The sequence below is a fragment of the Lissotriton vulgaris genome, unplaced genomic scaffold, assembly GCF_964263255.1.
Source record: "Lissotriton vulgaris unplaced genomic scaffold, aLisVul1.2 SCAFFOLD_1224, whole genome shotgun sequence".
In the NCBI taxonomy this organism is placed as follows: domain Eukaryota; kingdom Metazoa; phylum Chordata; class Amphibia; order Caudata; family Salamandridae; genus Lissotriton; species Lissotriton vulgaris.
In genome coordinates, this window is record NW_028242734.1 from 321,364 (window position 1) to 341,603 (window position 20,240).

General features: G+C 43.2%; 1 protein-coding gene across 1 annotated transcript in view; it reads left to right on the plus strand.

Annotated features, from left to right (window-relative positions):
* LOC147668858 (unconventional myosin-XVIIIb-like) overlaps nt 1-20,240 on the plus strand; it is a gene marked incomplete at its 3' end in the record, with an annotated part of 694,293 nt that overhangs the window by 314,085 nt on the left and 359,968 nt on the right. Inside the window, exons 12-14 of the mRNA XM_086948392.1 lie at nt 9,816-9,935; nt 12,874-12,982; nt 19,145-19,269. Of these exons, the coding sequence (XP_086804518.1) occupies nt 9,816-9,935; nt 12,874-12,982; nt 19,145-19,269 (354 nt within the window). The remainder of the gene's footprint in view (nt 1-9,815; nt 9,936-12,873; nt 12,983-19,144; nt 19,270-20,240) is intronic.

A 20,240-nucleotide genomic window follows, 5' to 3' on the forward strand; every position in this document is an offset into this window, starting at 1 on the left:
GTGATATACCCTCCTTTCTTCTATAGTCTATCCCTGGCGCCGGGAAACCCATTGTGGGTAGCTGTGCGCGATATAAGCTTAAATAAATAAAAGAAATAAGTTGCTAGGCCACCTTGAAGTGCCCGTATTTAGCTGTCCTTTTTGCGCCCGTGTAGAAAAGCAGGTATCCCTGAAGATGCGGGCGATTTGCAAGCCATGTCTCTTGAAATGCCACGACGTCGAAAGTTCTAATGTAATGCATGAATTCGAGTCAGTTATTTTAGAGGCTAAGCCGTTGATGTTCCACAAGCATATTCTTAATAGGTCATGAAAGCCCTCACTTGTCTTAGGGACGGTTTGTCAATTGTTGTTATTTAAAGTTCTGGCTATCCATCTTAGGTCAGGCAATCCAGCTGTTCGTGTTTTATCCTCTCTGGTCTGTCCGAGGGTGCCGGTATGTTGGTCGTTGTTTATTCCAACTGGCCCTACCGCTCCTCTCAGAACTGAAATTCTGGAGCTATTTACAATAGCTTGGTCTGCCGCCTTTTCCACCGGGAATAGTATTTCTGGGTATCTTGGCTTTGAGTATGGTTTTATTGTAATCCCCCAGTTTTTAAAGATCTCTGCTTCGGCTTGTATTTTCTGAGAGATTGCCAAAGATATCCAAGTGGCTTTAGTTTTTTTCTCTGCCTGTGCCATCTTCGCCTATAAATTCGATGGATATCAGGTCAGAGCTTTTTAATTCTTCCAGGGAGGGAATATGGGATAGCAGCCGTAGGATGTTGCCTCTATTGAGTGTGTCATGTCTTCCTTGCGAAGTGTAGTCTGGGTTAAACCATGTGGCACCTGTTACGTTTCTTTGTTCATTTGAGAACACGCTCTCATTTTTAAATTGGCTTGGTGGCATTTGCTCTACTAGTTGTGTTGCAGTTGGAGGGACTGACCCCGGCCCGACAGTTCCGCTTTACTAATGAAGAAAAGAACCCTGACTTAGGCAGTTTGAAAAACAAGGATATTAACGGACTGATACAGAGATAACACTTAACTAGCCTGCGGCGGAACTAGGACGTCACTTGATTCCAAGACAGCTCCACCACATATGATCTCGGTTGTTGAGAAGACTTAAGAGTCTTTCTGGTCCTGATGAGAACCCCACCAGTTTGAGGGTTCGGAACGCGTTGACCTGGTCCCATGTCACACGAATTAAGGAGTCATCATTGTTCCTTTAGTGGATTTACAGTTAAAAATAGAAAAATCACTATAAATGCTGTAGCATAATCAGTTTTCATTATTGAAGTGTAATTTTTTGCTTACATTACGGTGCACCTAGGGACCATTGTGTAGTATGTTTGTGAAGTTTGTAAGAGGTATGGATGTGGTGTAAGTGTAATTTGTTCAATTGTAATGTTTTGTATATAGTGTACATATTTGTATATAGAATTTGTTATATAAGGTGTTTTCGCACAGAGAATATTCCTTCAAAAATTTGCAAAAAAGGACAAATTCAAGTTATATCATTAAATGATGCAAATGGTTAAGCAGACGTTTATGTTTCATTCATAGGGGTCATTAACAAGTTTCAGTTTTAAAAAAACTATCAGTCCTGGCACACATATTGTTATTTAGAGTATTGTTGACTTAGCCTGACTGATTCCGAGTCAAGGCCCATTCCTGTTTTCTGATTTGGTGAAGGCGGCTTGGCCGGTTGGTAGTTATCACCGGGCCAATTGGGGTGGTGTGTTAGGTCCGCTGTCACTGTGATAGCTGGTTCTTCTTCTATCTGTGCGGTCGGGATCGCTTGAGTAATTGTAGATAGTTGACTATCTGACGACCCTTTGCCCTTCCTCGCAAATTTTGGTCCCTGGTCGTACCCAGACTTTTTGCCCGAAGTATGTTCTTGCTCAGTAAGTTGAGGAAGATTAGTGCCAGGCATCCTACTACTTTTTGGAGCCCGTTTCGAATTGGGTTCAAGAATTATTTTGCTGGCCTCGCAGAATTGGAGGCATGAGTCTTGTAATCCGGCTTCGGAGTCTTCTTGTGTGATATATCCAAGTATTTCCAAGCTCTTAATTTTTTGCCCCTTCCAGTTAGTTGGGTTGAGGCTGTTACCTTGGCGGGGGTCTCAGGTGTACTAGTGCCTTCCTCAGTCTCTGATGTACAAGTGCCACCCTCAGATTAAACTATACTTTGTTCTGTGGCTGGAATATTCCCAAAGAGGTGCATAAAGCCTTTGCGATTCAAGTGTATCTCATGTTTCCTACCTTTGCGTTTTTTAGCTCTTCTTTGTTTAGCATTCATTTTTGTGTGTGCTTTTTCTTCCTCCATGTTTTCAGAGAAAGGAGGGTCTGAAGTTCCAATTTCGCAGCCCCCTGTGCTTTTGGGTGCATTGAGTGAGGGGTGTTCTTGTTTTGGAGTTTCCTTGTTCATTAATTACCGGCACTTCCTTTTTCTTTGAGTTATCTATCTCTTCTTCTTTGCAGTAGTTAGTTTGTTGGCACTGGGCAGACCTTTTGAGCTGTGTGCACAGGTCGCTCAATATTGTTGGAAGTGTCGACAATTTGTCAATGATTGGGCCGCATCCACATCCACCTCTGTTGTACCTGGTTGCGTGTTGCGGCTGATCCAGCTTGTTTTGAAGAAGCGTGTTTAGCGTGCCCAGCTTCCCGTCAATGGCGACCACAAATACAGCCAGTGTGTCCAGTAGCGTTAATTGGGTGTCCATTTTATCCGATTGATAGTTGAGGGCTTCTACCAAGAGTTGTATTGTTTTGATCAGACTAGGCCAAGCGCTTTCGTACTTTGTGTGTTTTGGGGTTTCTGCATGATTTTCTGAAGTTATGGATCTTTTATGACCCCTGTCTGACGCCCCTGCACTCATCGCCGGTTGTTCATGTGAGCCATCACTTATCGTAATCGGTGTATTAACGCTTGTCTCACTTCTGCTTTATCTTGGGAGTATGCAGCTAGTAGATCTTCCCACTCTTCCTTTCCCAGATATGAGGATATTTCTATCACCTCTGACGGGGAAGTTGGTGGCCTGTCTGTGTTTGCTGTATCCCTCCTAGGCCTCGATGTTCTGTTATAGTCAGTCTCTTGTACGATTTGAGTTGAAGCTAAGCCTTCCAGAGTTGGGTCATTCTTTGCCCTGTGCTCCTTTTCGGTGCTTACGTTTGCTTCCTTGTGTTCGCTTAGGTGCTTTGTTACTTTTTGGTCCGCAGTTTGTTGGTGCATTGGTTTTGCTGCATGTGCTGAATGTAATGTCCTCACAAGGTTTGTCATTAGCAGTATTGCCGAGATCTGTGAAGCTCTTGTAGTGTTTGTCTGCAGACAGGTTTTTTGCGTTTTTTGCCCTGTGCATTTGGATAAGGTTTGCTTCTAGCACAATTTTCATTCCAGGCTTTGTCCCATTGATTGTAAAGTGAGTAGTGCAGCTTTTGTCGCGCTGAGGGGTTGATGTCACTTGTGGTGAGCCACTAGCTGTGGGGCTAGTGCTTCCCTTACTATTGTTGTCTGTCAGTGTACCAATGTACTGTGCTAGCTGGGGGAGCTGAGATGGTCCAATAGGTTGCCGTAGGCCTGAAGATTCGTTGATATTTGAAAGTAAAGTGTCCCCCGCGTTTTTTAAGAAGCAAAACTTAGTATAGATTATTGGTTGGAACATAGCGTGGCTGGTTTTTAATTTACTGCTCTTTTCTGCTTTTGTTGTCTGCTCACTTCTTGGGCTGTTAGAGTCAGATTTGTAAATTGTTATATCGATTAATGAGCATTCGCTCTGTGTTGTCTGCCGGGTTTTGGTCGGTGGTTCCCCTCTAATTCCATCAAACGCTTTTGATGTTCGTTTGCATTTTTTTGTGCCTCCTTTGCTCATAGGGCATCCACGAACGCGCCCTGATGTCATGCTGCTCTGCCAATCTGCGACCAGTGGCGTCCAGTATACAACAAAGCAGCGGCGGAAGGTCAATGGGCAGTGCAGTGGGGCAGTAAAGGGGCAGTAGACGGCCTTGATGGTCCAGTTGGTGAAGCTTCCAACTACACCTCCGGGACACCGCCTGGGCTCCTTGCTCAGCTTGCTCAGCTTAGTTTGTCTGAAATTGATAACAGGCAGGCTGGTGATACAGGCAAGTACTCAGGGGCATGCGTAGCTGGGGAAATCTTTGGGACGTGTGTGGCTGGGGGATCTTTAGGACTCCTTGGCGTTCCTTCCCCCCGCCTTGATCCTCGGACAGGACCAGCCGTCAGTCGTCACCCGTGGGTGTTGGCCCTCAGCCAGCAGCCACCAACCAGCAGCCAGCAGCCAGCAGTTGGCAATATCCAGTACCCAGTAAGGGTAAAGATGGAATATAAAAGTGAGGTATGAAGGTGAGGTGACACAAAGGCTCAGCCCAGTGTTGATAAGTGCCTGGAGCCTGGTGCCTGTTGTCCAGCACTTGGAACACAGTAAAGGGTCTTTTGCAAGCCTTATTTTGTGACTTGCCTTGCTTTGTTTTGACTGTTTTTTCTATATTGTCCCTTTGTCTCTTTATCTTTATCTCTTTTACTCAGCTCAGCCGGCCTGGGTTGCAAACATCAAGCGCTGATGTGTTCAGGAGCCAGAGAGCTCAGGTGCATGCTCTCACTGCTGCCCCCCCCCCCCAGGCTCCCAGCTCCTGGCAGCTCTCAGTAGCTCCTAGGAGCGGCACCTGCACCTTGGTTTCGCATCTGCGCCTTCCATGGTCTCCGGCTTCCAGCGCTCGCAGCCAGTAGGTCAGCAGGTCGCACGAGGAGTTGGGGCGCCCAATGCTGCACAAGGGGATCAGAGCGAGTCGAGTGGAGTGATCCGACCCCCCACAGCGCCCCTTCAGACCTTCAGCGGTCTCCCGGTTTCCCGCGGTCACGGCAGCTTCCAACAACTCCAGCCGCGGCTCTGACGGCTCCGACAACGGCTCCGACCACGGCTCAGGTCGCCAGCAGCAGCAGCAGCGTTTGGCGCGAAGCTCCTCCTCCTCCGGGAGGTACGCGATACACAGGAAATCCTGTCACTGCATATTAGCAAGAACCATGTTAAAATGATCTCCGTTTATAGCAGCAGGAACGGAGATAATGGGCTTGCTAATATGCGTTATAGCATACCAATAGAAGCCTATTGGAATTCTATAATGCATATCAGCAAGCCCATTATCGCTGTTTTAGCGGCAGTTTCCTGCCGCTAAAACAGCGAAATTTTAACGTGGTTCTTGCTAATATACCCCGTCATTCCTAGGCGGGCAAGGAGAGCATTGCTGCAGGTTCGGTTTGAATAATAAAACTGCATTTCTTGTGCACAAAAATAATTTTTGTTTCACATTTATGCAAACATAAACTCCATCATTTGTGTCTCATGGGGATTAACATCACATCAGACGTCGCAGGAAATCATGGATGAGTAGCTTCTCAACTATCAAATGTGCATATTTTTAATTTAGACTCATGAAATCAGATGCCCCAGATTTAGAATTTCAATCTTTCTGGCATAATGCTGTGAGACATGTTGACTACCTTTAAACTTGTGCCATATTGCCAAGTGCCATGTTTTATCATTCCAAGATAACTTTTGAACTCGGCAATACATCTTTCCTCTCAACTGGCAAGTAGGTCTGTAAAACGCTTCACTTTAATTGAGAATTTGATTTTTTTATGGCTGACTTTCAAAGTTATTTCCTTTTTTTATTACTCACAATAATTTCTAAGCATTTATTGATTTTCTCTTCTCCTTGCCTTTGGTAACCTTTAAGACCAAATTGTCAGTTACAGAATTAAACAGTTTTATAATATAGCTGCTGTATTTCATTATTGCACTGACTAAGGCAATGGGAGGGTGACGTATGGGGAACAAAAAGTTTCAGTTATACATATATAAACGACATCAGTATAGCTTGCACTGCCGTAGATTTCAGTTGTCATTAGTGATGTAGCAGTGCATCATAGTGCACGTTATACGTATGTCAGTTATGTATAAAATTGGAAATGGTCGTTTCTGGTTGGCAGAAGTTTGTACACAGTCCAAGCAGAGACCATCAGTCTAGTCAGGGTGAGTAAGCTACACCCTCAGAATAACCCGTGCTCACCCCCTTGGTAGCTTGGCAAGAGCAGTCAGCCTTATCTCAGAGATAATGTGTAAAGTATTTATATACATCTGAGTAACACAAGACCAAAATGACAAAAATCCAACATACACCAATCAAGATATCACTTTTTAAAGATTAAATCAAGTATAGCTTTTAGAAGTCAAAAAGAGCTCCAACTGGGGCTATTTGGTAGCGGTTGAAAACTCCACAAAGACAGTTCGACCTCGCTGGAGCTAGGGCCGGTTACGGAGATGGGCAAACCAAAGTACAGTACCTTGGAGGTGTCAGGAAAAACAAAGACGATGCAAAACACAGGGGAGGTGAGGCTTTGCAGAGGCTTGTGCGGGGTCGGTTCCTTACTGTTACTGGGAAGGTGTGGCGTCGGTTCCAAACTGCTGGGGAAGGAAGGTGGTGCTTTAGTTCCTTACTGCTGAAGGGGAGGTGAGGTTGTGGCACCAGGTGCGGTACCTTGATTCCTTACTGTGGAGCAGTGTTGATGCTGTGTCGAAGATCAGGCTGTGAGACTTCAGCTCCCCGTTGTCGATGCAGAAGCACTGGTGTCTGTTGGGCCGGGGCTGCGGTGCAAGTCGGGTTGTGTATCGTGCTTTTCAAAAGTGGTGCACTCGGCTTTGGTGCAGGCTTTGGCCTCGATGACGATGTCAAAGTCGATAAGTAGCTGTCGTCAGCAACTGGGGCTGTGGTACAAGTTGGGGCGGTAGGTCGTGCTCTTCACAAACAGTCTCCTCAGATCCAGTGCAGGCAGTATCATCGATGACAGAGTGGGTGTTTCTTTCTTGGGTTGCAACACAAACCACTTGACCCCTAAGGCCCAGGAACTGGATTCTGCACCACTTGGCAAGACAGGATTCTCAGCAGAAGAGTCAAAGTGCTGTCAGAAAGAACAGGTGAAGTCTTTGATGGCCCTGAGACTTCTTAACAGGAGGCAAGCTCAACTCAAGCCCTTGGGGAACCTTGGAAGCAGGATGTAAAAAGCAAAGTTCAGTCTTTTCACTCCCAGGACAGACGCAGCAAGTACTAGGTCAACACAGCAAAGAAGAGAGCAATGCGGCAGTCCCTCCTGACCGCTATAAATGTCTTTTTCCAGGCAGAATGTTCTCAACCCAGAAGTGTTCTGAGTATATGGTGTCAGAGGTTGAGTACTTACACCTATTTCAGACTTTGTACTAGGCAAACATCAAAGGAAACTCTTTGTAATGGGCAAGACCCTAACATTCCGTGCCCTGACTCCAGGCTCACTACAGGTGGTGGAGACTTCGTTCTGTGAGGATGGGCATAGCACTATTCAGGTGTCTATCTAAACTCCTCCCACCAGTCTAGCTCGGGAAGACCCATCATTCAGGTGATGACCCATTACGATATGCATGGCACACCTCAGCTCCCTTTGTGCAACTGTCTAAAGTGAATGTACAAACAGCCCAACTATCATCCTGACCCAGATGTGCATTCAGAGACAGGCAGAGGCACAGAATGGTTAAAGTATGAAAATGTCACTTTTCTTAAAGTGGCATTTTCAGACCTGCAACTTAAAAGCAACTTCACTAAGAGATGTATTTTTAAATTGTGAATCAAGAGATACGAACCCCAATTTCTATCAGCTCCCAATTAGCAGATATACTTGTAAGATGTTACAAGGCAGTTCCAAAGCTAACCTATGGAAGAGAAAGGCCTTGCTGTAGTGAAAAACGAAATTAGCAGTATTTCACAACCAGGACATGTAAAACACAACAGTACATGCTCTACCTTTTAAATACACTGCACCCTGTCCTTAGGGCTACCTTGAGCCTACCTTAAGGGGGCCTTACATGTAGTGAAAGGGAAGGTTTGAGACTGACAAGTGGGTGCATATGTCAGGTCAAAAAGGTACTTTAAAACTGCACACACAGACTCTGCAATGGCAGGCCTGAGACATGTTTGCAGGGCTACTCATGTGGGTATCACACTCAGTGTTACAGGCCCACTAGTAGCATTTGATTTACAGGCCTTGGGCACGGGGGTCAACCTCTGTTGTCAGTCAAGCCCCCATTAGCAACCACCCACAGACCCCACCATACATTATTAAGAAAACATTGTATTCAGTCCTGTAGGCCTTCACAGGACCACCCCAAGCCATGCTGTGTTGCTCAGGACTCTCACAGGAGATGTTGTCAAAATCTCCTGCAGGATCGATGGGTCAAAATATTTTTTCTTTAAATTTGGCCCCAGTGAAGGTCTCTCTGTGGTCCAGAGGGTAAGGGTACCCTTGACTTTCAGCACACATATACCGAGTCCCCTTGTCCTATAATGGTGTCCTCAATAATTTCATTAATGCTGTGGCCAGCCAGTAACATTGTTCTGTCCAGCGGAAGGGTGGTTCCCATGTGAGGTAACTGGGCAACAGAAAAAAGGCTTTGCGACCAATCAGATCGATCTGTTTTATTTTACGTGCAATCCCACTGGATCAACAGTCCTGATATCTCTATTTTCTTAACCCTATTTTTTTTAATGAGTTAAATGATTTACCCCAAATTACAAAGAGCACACCTTCTTAGTAAAGCTATAGCTTTCTGATGATCGATGAGGTGGATGAGCTTTCATTTTTCAAAAGATTTCATGAAGATTCTTCAAAATGGTGTCAAAGTGATTATTAAAACAAAAAACACTTTTCCTATGGAAAGTCCGACTTACTATAACTACCACAGTGTTCTATATATTATATTTATACATGCATAGTCTCATTCCTCTATATGGTCACAGAACTCCTCGGTCAGTTGCAAAATCCTTATAATGTATGGGAGAGGGTAATTTATCCTACATTTATTTAGTAGTAATAGCAATAAATATAATAAAAAACATCACATTTTTGTGACTTTTCATGCCATTATATTAACGTGTTGTATAGTTCTAAATATCACTTACTAATCACTTCAGAATTCTCAAAGAGCAGAGTTGAGCCTATACCTAGTGAGTAAATATGGGTGCAACAAGTACTAGTTTAGTAGCAAGAGAAGGAATTAGGCGGACACAGGATATAGCCCAGACAAAAAGTTGTATGTATAAACCATGATATGCAAGTTAGATTAGTCGATACCTGTGTTTAAAAGTTCAGAACCCGTCTTCATAAAACCTACTTTCATAAAGTTAATATTGAGGGCCAGGGCCTCCAAAATATATTCACTTGGCTATGACCCTGTCCCTCCCTATCAGCTTTCCCCTGCTTTTCATTCCTTCCTTCTCTCCTGCCCTCTCTTACTCCTCCCCTCTAAGGTTTTTTTCTTTTTCTTCCATCCAATAGTTTGCAAACTTGCCACATAGTGTTCTCACAACTACAAGACGATAGGATAGGAATCACCACAAGATCTTTACTTACCGCAATCTCTGGGACAAGTTGTATCTCGAAGTGTTAACATGTTAAAGTCATGAATTACTTCTTTAGAACATGGATTTGATGCCAGACCCTTCTGTAACAGTTCATTATATAGATTTTCCACTGGTCTAGATCATAGATTTCATGGCAGACCATTCTGTAACATTTGTTATTGTCTATAGCTTACTGATCTACATCATTCTTGGCAGCGCCGAGACACTTAAGGGTATTTGCGTGCTTAACAAATTGCATAAATAAAATAAATCACAGAACTGATGACAGAACCTTCTATAACATATGTTAATGTTGGTATTCCACCTTTGTTGATCAAAGTCTTGATGAACAAATTTTCTCTAACATTTGTTATCATTGATTTTCCAATGTTATAGATCATAGACCTGATGACAGAACTTTCGGATGAGCGTTTTAAGGGAGATGTGGCATGCCAAGTGCTGGAAGGTGAACGCGCCGAGAGGCTCCGAGCCACACGAGAAATAAAGGAGCTGCAGGTAAACTTTTAGTGTGAGAGATGCTGAGTGAGCAGTGAGTGATGGGCAATGAATGTGATGAGGCTCACATCACTTAGGACCTGGTGACAGGCCGGCTAGATTGTGCTAGTGGTCAGCAATTGCCTTTCGCGTTCTGTCACATTTGATACATCACCACATCCCTATGCCTCGCTCTGGGTCACAACAGGGTGCCAGACTGTAGCTATATCTACAAAGAGCTGCTTCTTAACCCACAGTATATCTGCCATTTACCTAAGTTTAACAATGGACACACAGACGCTACTTAGAGGAAACACAATTCAGTGGCTGCCAGAGTTTGCAAAATAAAAGATTTCTATAGTCATTAATCACAATTTCTCTAATGATTCAACTAAAAACGTGAAATATGTAACATTGTAATTAATTTAAAAATTCATAATATAATTTTACAAACTGAAAAACAAGCAAGAATATATGTAATTTCTTAGCTAAATCAAAACTCCATTTCCGTTCCTTTCTCAGTCCTCTAGGGTTTCATCTTTTGTCTCTCTTGTCATTATTTCATCTTCTTTACACCATCCATCTGACTCCTAACTTCCTTGTTTTCCATCCAACATCTCACCCATTATCTGCTGTTCTCCCCTCTTGGATCAGTTATTATTTGCCCTTCGGCCACTAATTATTACATCATTTGACGATTCTGCATCTTCCACCCCCTTGCTTCAATCCTTCATCCTAACTGTTGTCAATATAGTTTTCATTTATTAACTTCAATGCATCGTGGTTTGAATATCATTTCCTGAGGATGTAAGGGTGCTGTAAGAAATGTAATTGCTGGGAAAGTATTTTTCTATTTTAATAAGGTAAAAGCTACCATTAGTGTCTAACTACACTGCTTTTGATAGGATAGGGATGCCTTCCAAATGGTTCCACAGGGAAGTGATACTGATTTCAGTTCTTGGAGATGTGCAGGTGCATTATTCTACAGATCTCTGCAGTAGGTGCTGAAGACATTGCGTTATACCTCTCAGGCTTCCCTGATCTGGATGTCACCAGTTAGCTTCCATGACCTGCTTGAACAGTATGTTTCTACACATGCTGTTGATAATCCATGTGTGATTTTCTACAACTGTGTAATATGGTACATGGAAAAATCGCAACAAATAATATGTTATGTTACAAATTTGTAGAACACCTCGTTTCTCAAACTTAGAGTGTCCCCGTGCTGGAGTCCAATTGAGAGTCAGGTAGAAGCTTTCCTAAGACTGGCTAATAGCCTAAAGATTGTCTTAAGAACCAAGTTTTCATATTTTTCAAAAAAAGGACTTCATATTGTTCCAGTCTAAGGTTCAACAGGAGTGAATTACACAGTCGGGGAGCCAGAAAGCCAAAGAAGCTGCCTCCCAGACATTCTCTGTGTATTTTTGGAATCACCACTGAGCAGTTCCAGAAGATCTGAGGCCTCTGCTTGGGAGATAGAGTTTGATCAGAATGAAAAGATAGTAAGGACCTTTCTGATTCATGATTCTGTGAACAATAGGCTTAGGGGCATATTAATGAGAGGCTTGCATCGTGTTTGCACCACGCAAACTTCTAAGGCAGATTTTCGAAGCCAGGCAAAACCATTTTGAGTGGCTCTGAGTCGCTTCAGAACTCTGGATTAACGTAACGGAGCACAAATAGCTGCATTGCATTACCCTGCACTAGGAAGGCATTCCATGGGTGTTGCGCGGGTGTTAGCACACAAGTCCCATGGTTTTTTACCCATTCCTAGATTTATGAGAACTTGTAAACCTGGGAATGTGCCAAAATCTTACACTTTTCCAAGGGAAGCATGACGAGAAGCTGGGGGTCGGTCCCTTGGGTACCTTGCTGCTAAGCTATGGAATTCCTTCCCTGTGCAGATCCGCCATCTAGACTGCCTTCTGCCCTTCCGTAAAGCAATTAAAACTCTTCTATTCCCTAGGGCCTAGCTTCCTTTTCTAGGGCCTAGCTTCTGCAGTCTGTTGGCATGGCTACGAGCGCTGGGACGCTTTTTTGCTGAAGCATCTGGCGCGCTATACAAAACTTCCAAATAAATAAAAATACAAGAAACATCTCTATTTCTCCTTGTTTCTTCTTCGTTCTATGTGTGCTGCAGATAAAAAGAGGAAAATGCCTCCCAGGATTGTTTTCCTGCACAAAAACAATTCTGCATGCAACACAGGCACCCTTGCACCATGGTGCAAGGGTGCCTGCATTGGCGCTAGGTTGCCAAAAGGGGAAGCATCATTTACAACGCGGTGTTTACACAGCACAACTTTTACCAGGCAGCCATTACAACGCAAGCCATTACTATGACTTGCACTGGATGGTGCTCTTGGTTAAGGAATAGTGTGATTTTCTATTCCAACACCTTCCCTACTGTTACGTGGGCTGGAGTTGGAATAGAAAATCATATTAATCCTCAATCCAGCGTCCTCCAACGCAATTTGTTGGAACGACTTGCGTTGTAAAAAACGCGATGTAAAGTACCGCGATCAAAATGATCGCATTGTACTGTCATACATCCTGCCAAAAGGGCTCCAGCACAGGGGAAAGGACAGGAATGTGTTGTATTGCCTTAAATAAGGCGCATTCCTGGCCTCTCCTTCTCATGCAGTGCAGCGCAGCAAGGTAACTTGTGTGACCTCTTCAAAAATGAGCCCCTCAGTTTTTTATGCAAACAGCACATGAGGACCCAGCCACTCTCACCCTAGACATGTGATCAAGACAAACAGCAATGAGTACATTAGTAAAAACATTGTTCCTTCAGATATAATGCATCAATTATAGTGGCAAAGTAGAGGCAGGGATACACCACAAAAAGTTAGAGGAACTCAGACACAGTCAGGGAAATTGATTGCAGAGGATTATAGGGAGCTTCTAAATTGTTGTCATATTCTAAGTTGCTATGTGATTATTATCTTTTTTTGCTTAGAGTAAATACGAACAATTGCAGAAGAATCTGGACGTGGTCACAAAACAGCTAGAAGATTCTCAACAGCAGATTCATCTGCAAGAGCTTGGCAGGGGTACCTCTGGAGCAGGTCAGTTCGAAAGTCTCACCTATGCCTGTATCTACTGGTCAGTTTCTAAAGCCGGTTCTTCCACTGAGATGTAGAATGATCTTATTGTAATGGTCTGCATAATATTATAATTATATATAGGGAATTTGTTTCACCTTTCAAATGAAATGTAAAATAAAATCCACAAATTCATGATCTTTTGCCCTTTCACTGCTGTGGTGTTTGAGCACTTCTGTGCTCTATTTTTTTTTTTTTTTAAGAAATCAACATCATGAAGTTTAAAGACAAGTACTATAGAGCCAAATATGGCGGACATCTCACCTCAGACTTTCCAGCTTGGGCCCAAAAGCAGCGCTGTATGCCATCTGGGTCTGAGGAGAGCCTGCATAAAAGCTACAGAGGAGGATGATTTGATGTGTCTGGTTAGGTGACTTTGAATGACCGGGCAAGAGCCACCTTGCGTTGCAAATCTAAGAAGACATACTCTAGCGCCACAGCTCCAGTGAGAAGAAGCTGCAGGGCGGCTTGCGAAATAGGGGGCTGTTCCACAAGACTCATGGAGGCCTGCGGGGAGGGAGGGGGGGTGGGGGCTCATTTGATGACTGCACTGCCCGAACTGCCTAGAGGGCACAGGAGCGGGCATATGCTTCCTTTATGGTAGACTGCCTTTTACTGACACAAACCTTGTCTCCAAAGCAATACACACTGGAGGGGGCCCACACAAGTACTCTCTCACCTTTGTTTGGATGTAGCGGCCCCAAATTGATTAGTGAATTGGGGTGGCCTGAAGCTATTCACCTCTGTTTGTGAGAGCATGTAATTCTGTCCTATTTATAGTGGACACCGAAGGGAGATACAGATGCTGAGGATACCCTGTCAACACCTTCAGTCGCCCTAGGGAGTGGAGACACAGGGGGCTAGTTCCAGAACTGCGACCTGCAAACCTTTCAGAAACATTTCCTCTTTTCATGTATTCTGGACCACTCTTGTAGACAGTTGGGCATTATGCCAGTGAGGGTCCACAAAGAGAGTAGACCCAAATAGCTTTGACTGATCACTTGGGTGAACCAGGTACCAAACTAAAGGGAGTGAGGTAGAGTGCACTTGTCCTTAGATCACTATGAACCACTCCCAACACTTTGGCCATGGTGAGGCAACATCCCCTCCCACATTATAGTTCTATTCAGAATAACTGGAGCTTGATGAGAAGTGACATGACCAACATCACATGTTAGGTGACCTATTGCAGGGCCATGGTGCAGTCACTAGACACTGGCAGTCAGAGATATGTGGGCTGCTAAGCTTGGACTAGTCTTCTCACTCCACATGCTCTCATACCCCAGACATGACAGGCAGCAGGGCCAAGAAAGAACTTTCCATCAAGGATATGTTGCATCACACCAAGGCTTGTGGCACCACAACGGATCAAGTATGCAGCCCAAATTCAAACCATGAAGGATGTTCTGGACTGAGTGTGGACCAGGATTACACCATTACTAAATGCTTTCTCCGACCGTCATTCTGAAAGATTAAAGACAGCATACAAACAGTTCAAATTTAACTACTAGGCCATTTACAACAAATGCTAAGAGACTTGATAGAGATGGGAAACAAAGCCGAAGAGGTAAAAAAGGGCTTTCATGAAGTGCTCAATGATTGTGACCACTTACAGCAATGCATGCTTGCTCTCGAGGAAAACTACATAATTTTACAGCAGAAGTGCAGAAACGATTGACGTGGAACAATATCTGCGAGATATCTATGGAGATTCAGAGTGTCAAACTTTCAGTGTATTTTCTGAACTTGTTCAAAGGCATATTAGAAAGAGCAAACCAACTTCCAATTAAACTTGATGGAAGCCATAGAATATTCCAACGATAATGCAATAAAGGCCCCTCCCACAATGAAGTGACTAAAGTTCACCTCTGCAAAGAAAAATAAATTATCGTGGCCCAAGTCTGTATAGGTGGTCCTCATCATATTTAGTGACTCACCTATGTAGTTTTTGTAAGACCTGTCTCCCGTTACTCTTGAAAGGCGTAGCTTTTCAAGCCCATCACAGAATTTTTAAAGACTAAAATAATCAAATACAGCCATTTTGGATTCTTTTTTCATGGAAGGGCAAACAGCACTCTTATGCCTCTCTGGAGAATACTTGCTCCTTGTTGAACTCAAATGCAAGAACAATCCCCAAGCAGACCCACCTGACATCAGGAAAACTAAAGATTTCTAGTATAAAGTCAGAAACAAGTGAAGGAACTCAAAACCAGGCAGGGGGGAGATCACAGATGGGAAGGAAAGTGTGCTTATCCATCTACGGTCTGTCCCCAATGGGTCCTGGGATCCTCTAAGCCCGGACGAGATGTAGACGAACTATGACACTCCACTCAATAAAAGAGATACAGCTCTGTGGCTTCTGTTGCATTGCCACCAGGAGCATGCTAAGTATGGGGCCAGAAGGAAGCCTGGGGCGGACTCGGAAGGTGAGTGTCTACAGGCTGATACTCCGCACTCAGTATTCCAAACAGGCCTGCTGCCGGGGCAGGAGAGATGGCGAAGACAGTGATTTTCCTTGGAAGTATATTATACTCAATTTCTGCCTGCCCTAAAACACCAACTTTAATCCAATTCTAACCCACAGTTTCCATCACCCTTTGTTAGGTTCTATTGTGGTTTGGTTAAGGGGAGAAGTAACACTACCACCATTCAGACACTTACCAAAAAGAGCATAGACTCGGCTCTGCCCAATACTGCCTTCTTATGGACCTTCCTTGGTCAAGAGAAGATGCGATGATTAGAAACCCATTTTTGTCAATATTAATACACAATGTTAGGGGCCTAAGCAGTCCCAAAGAATACCTCAGCACCCTGAAGGAACTCACCAGATTGGGAGCCAATATTTGTCTCATTCAAGTGACACACCTGTTAAGGAAGAACCGGCATAGACTAAGATCCAGGCATTTCCCCACACAAAACTTTGCTGCTGTGCCAACTTAGACAGGAGGCGTTCCAAATTTACTTCATAACAGCCATAAATTTGTAGAAACGGTTGTCAGATCTGACACACCATGTGGATGACTCATCATTACGGGACAAGAGATATTTCTATCCTGAGTGATGCATGGCATCGCTCATTATTCAACTATCCTGCCATGAATGGAAGGGACTTTAATTGTGTGATGCACCCTTTACTTGACAAACCATATCCGTAGGTGGGGGAGCACCGGTTTTATCAGTCACTGACAAAACACTGTTTAGTGGCTTAGGCCAAATTGACTCTTCGTGCCAAAGACATGCCCAAAAGGGAGAATACTCCGACTTTTCAGTGGCGCATCAGACCTACACATAATATTTCCACATATTTGTGGATCAAAGACTAGTGCTGAAAATTTGGGAGGTGGAACAGGGACCTCAAACTGTGTAAAACCATGGCCCGGTGCAACTTGAGTATGACTGCCTGGGGACTGACAGGGCGAGGACAGGTGCACTGGCAACTTAAAGACTTCCTTTAAAGGACCCAGTGACCATACCCAAAGCTAATTTAATCAGGAATGCCTCACATTTGCCTACATCACCAAACACATTTGTGATATCTGAAAACAAATTAGGGAGATGTTCCACAACTCTCAGAATGGAATACCTTCCGTTGTTTCTTTACTCTAAAATTTCAAAAATATGTAATGACATCTTAAGCAACTCATCATTTTTCCAGCTTACTCAGTGCTTCCATCATAAATAATGTTATCCAATAATCTTGGGGGTGGATGTGGTCAAATCTGGGTAAACAAATAAATGTAAATAACAGCTTGTGTAATCCTGCACAACATCTTACCTAGAGCGGATCTATCCGTCCCTTGAGATGGTCTTCTCATCAACGAGAAATGCTTCATTTGTCCACGTAACCATTTCTGGCTTCTGACAACAGGCCATTTTGAGGTCTCTCGTGAACAATGCTTCAGATGATTTAAAGATTCTGATCACTTATATGGCAATTCATAACATACCCTACAGCCACAGGATAATTGATAAGGATGTCACAGGAGCCCCTGTAGCACATTCTGGATAATAATTGGTCTGGGTTGAGGCCAGCCAGGGACATCAGAACTGACTTTGGCAACATCAGAGATGAGCTCCTTGGATGATACCAGTTAACTTAGCTTCATACTCTCTGACCTTTTAGCAGCAGTTACAACTGGGGATCATGGCATCTTGCTGAGTAGACTGGAACACTGGGGTACATTAAAGTGACTCGCATGAGAATGGATTCGATCCTGCTGTTCAAATAACAGTCAGCCAGGTTGTATTGGGTCAATGGAATCTTCATTGCAAGCTGTAACATGTAGTGTACCATAGAGGTCTACCATAGCTTTTCATTGTCTATATGAGCTCTCTAGCAGCCATATCATGAAAACCTCCAAATAATAGCTGAATTAAAGCATATGCTTCCAGCATATGGACAACACCTTGCACAACCCTGAAAATATGGAACCAAGTAGTTCTGTTCAACACAGAATAGTCTTTTGTGTCCAAGAAAATGCAGTGGTCCAAGGCATCCGTATATCTCTAACCTCTCCAGAGACTTCTCCAGCTTCTCCGGGTGGTCATAACAGGATGCTATAGTGATATCCCACATTGGCTAATGCAACATTATTACTCCCAAAGAATCTCATTTACAGGTTGTACAGACTGCAAAATGTTGCACTCAGCGTATGCCTCAACTTTGAACTTTGATCTTTTCAAACCATCTCTGAAGTTCACTCTGCATAGTCCACATATCTACCTGGGCAAATAAATAGTTACCTAAAACACTGGCATGGTCACAACTGTACTTTCTGTTGGTCAATGACACATCTCAATATTTAATTAACTGAAAAATAGACAGAGGATGATGGATGTGCAGGGTCCTAGGCCGTTGAATACACTGAATCCAAGCCCAAAGGTAGAACCAAATTACATCCATTTTAGATAGGCATAAACCGTAAACTGCTCGAGATAGGCAATAATTTAATTGTTTGTAACTGGGAGCAGCAATTGAAGATTAGCCGGCTGGAACCTACCTCTCACCAGCCATGGTTGTATTCCCATATCATCACCCATTCTGTACTCTTTCTCACCTAAGTGCTTTGAAGTAACTGAACGGCAATGTGTGTGCAAAAATAATAATAAATTATCTGTGCGTTCTAGGGATTGAAAATCCCAAGCAATTTGTTTAGAACAGGTTTGATCCACCAATGGTGGTTCTACTTATAATTACACCTGTAATATTGATGGTTTCCTTAAAAAGCATAAACAACAAAGGGATTAATAGCAATACTGGTGCATCAAGCTGCAGTTACTGCATTCCAGAAGTATGTATATATTGACTCTGGCCAGGATCTGAGATAGACAGTTGAGGCGTGGTTCCTTTTTGAGAAATACAGGGAGTGGAGACTAGTGATGGGGTCCCCTACCCCAAAAGGTCATTACGGTGTCCCTGGAGGAGCACTTGAGTAGCAGTTTAGGGGAAGAGGTCCCTTATATTAGGGGCCCACATGTCAGAACCAAATATTTGAAAAACAATGGAGTTATGGAGGAAAAAAAGCTAATGTATATCCAATGGGAGTCGGGCGTTGGTGCTAACAGCTGTGGACCTTCTCCCTTACAAAGATGAGGGCAAATTATGTTCCTTAAATAGAGTTATAAAACTCACATTGCACATTGCACATATTGCCTGTCCTCGAAAATGGACAGTCAATGGAACAGTATGAATGGCTAAAGAAAGTTATGCAATGCACAACATGTTACTCTAGCTTGCGTGCATACCAGAATATTGACCGCAGAAATATTGCTCTAAAAGGATATAGTAGAACAAATACCAACAACCAAAAAATCATGGATAAAAAAGTATATTAGTACTTATAAACGTGCTATTCTTAACTCCACATCTATGCACCTTGAACATTGAAGAAGATACCTATTTGTGGAGTTAAGTTTGGTAAAACTACATTTATCAATATATATAGACTTTCTCAATATTTCTGCCATTGATATTTTTGCTACCACATTTTTGTATCATGATATTTAAAAATCGATATTTCGATACCATTCCTCAAATTGATTGCTTTTATAGGTTCCAGAATGCTGCACCATGCAATCTGCTTCAACAGACCCAATGATCCTTGTCTGTGTTTTTTCCCTACACAGCTGATGAATGGCAAATGCGGTTTGACTGCGCCCAGACAGAAATTCAATTTCTTCGGAAACGGCTTACACAGTTTGAGGAAAGACTGGAATCGGAACAAAATTATCGACGTGAACTCGATGAAAAGGTAAGGACGCAGAATGAAAAGGTCTTGGAAAGGGGAATGGAATGTCCTCCACAGGGCTCAATTTGAGCCAGTGGTTTCCGCTGTTCGGCACCTGCACTTAGCTGCAAACACCTGGGCTTGTGACAATCTCCCACAATGTAGCGCTGTCTTGCTAATTTAGAAATTCCCACAACATTCAATGTATGTTAAATATTACTATTACCTGCCGCCCAAGCCATTCTTATAGCTCTGGACGCCTGAAATAGTGTGTATTGTCACACTTGTAGGAGTGTGATGGTTAGTAGTTGTGTTGCTACTATTATTGGCAGCGCTGGTTGGGGCAATATGTGGTTCAAGCGGCATTGGCCTCATGACGAGAGCCGAGGCACTTCTTTTTGTCTTACAATTTAAGCACTGGTCCCCTGCTACTTTATAAGACGCCCTTACACCGCTCATCCTGTCATTGGCATTAATGAGTGACAAGACTATTCATTTTGACATCAGCACTCCTTAGAACAGCACAAAATGAGACGACCCCCTTTTTCAGTCTAACTAGGCATCGGTTTTTACATCACATTGAGCTCTGTTAACAGCATAAGTCAGATCCTATGGGTGACCTAAATATTGCACTATTTCATGAAATAAATTATATGTTTCTACTATATTTCATAAACTTAAAGAGGGTTCTTGTGGTATCTTTTGGCCATAGGAAGAAAAACCACAGGTGTAGGTAGATATTGAGATATACAATAGTTGTGAACTGGGCTGGGCTCACATTTGAAATCCATTTCATAAATGCTACATGTTCATTAAACTATGTATTGTAAATAGAAGTTGCATCGATGCCTGTTTTTATCACGCAAAGTCTGTTAAAAAATTGCAAACATCATAATGTTTACACAGTTTTACACTCTCCTATATTTGTCTGTAAATCATGACTTCTGCCAGAATTTGTGTTAGGAAAATTGCATTTGTATAGAAACATTTTGCAT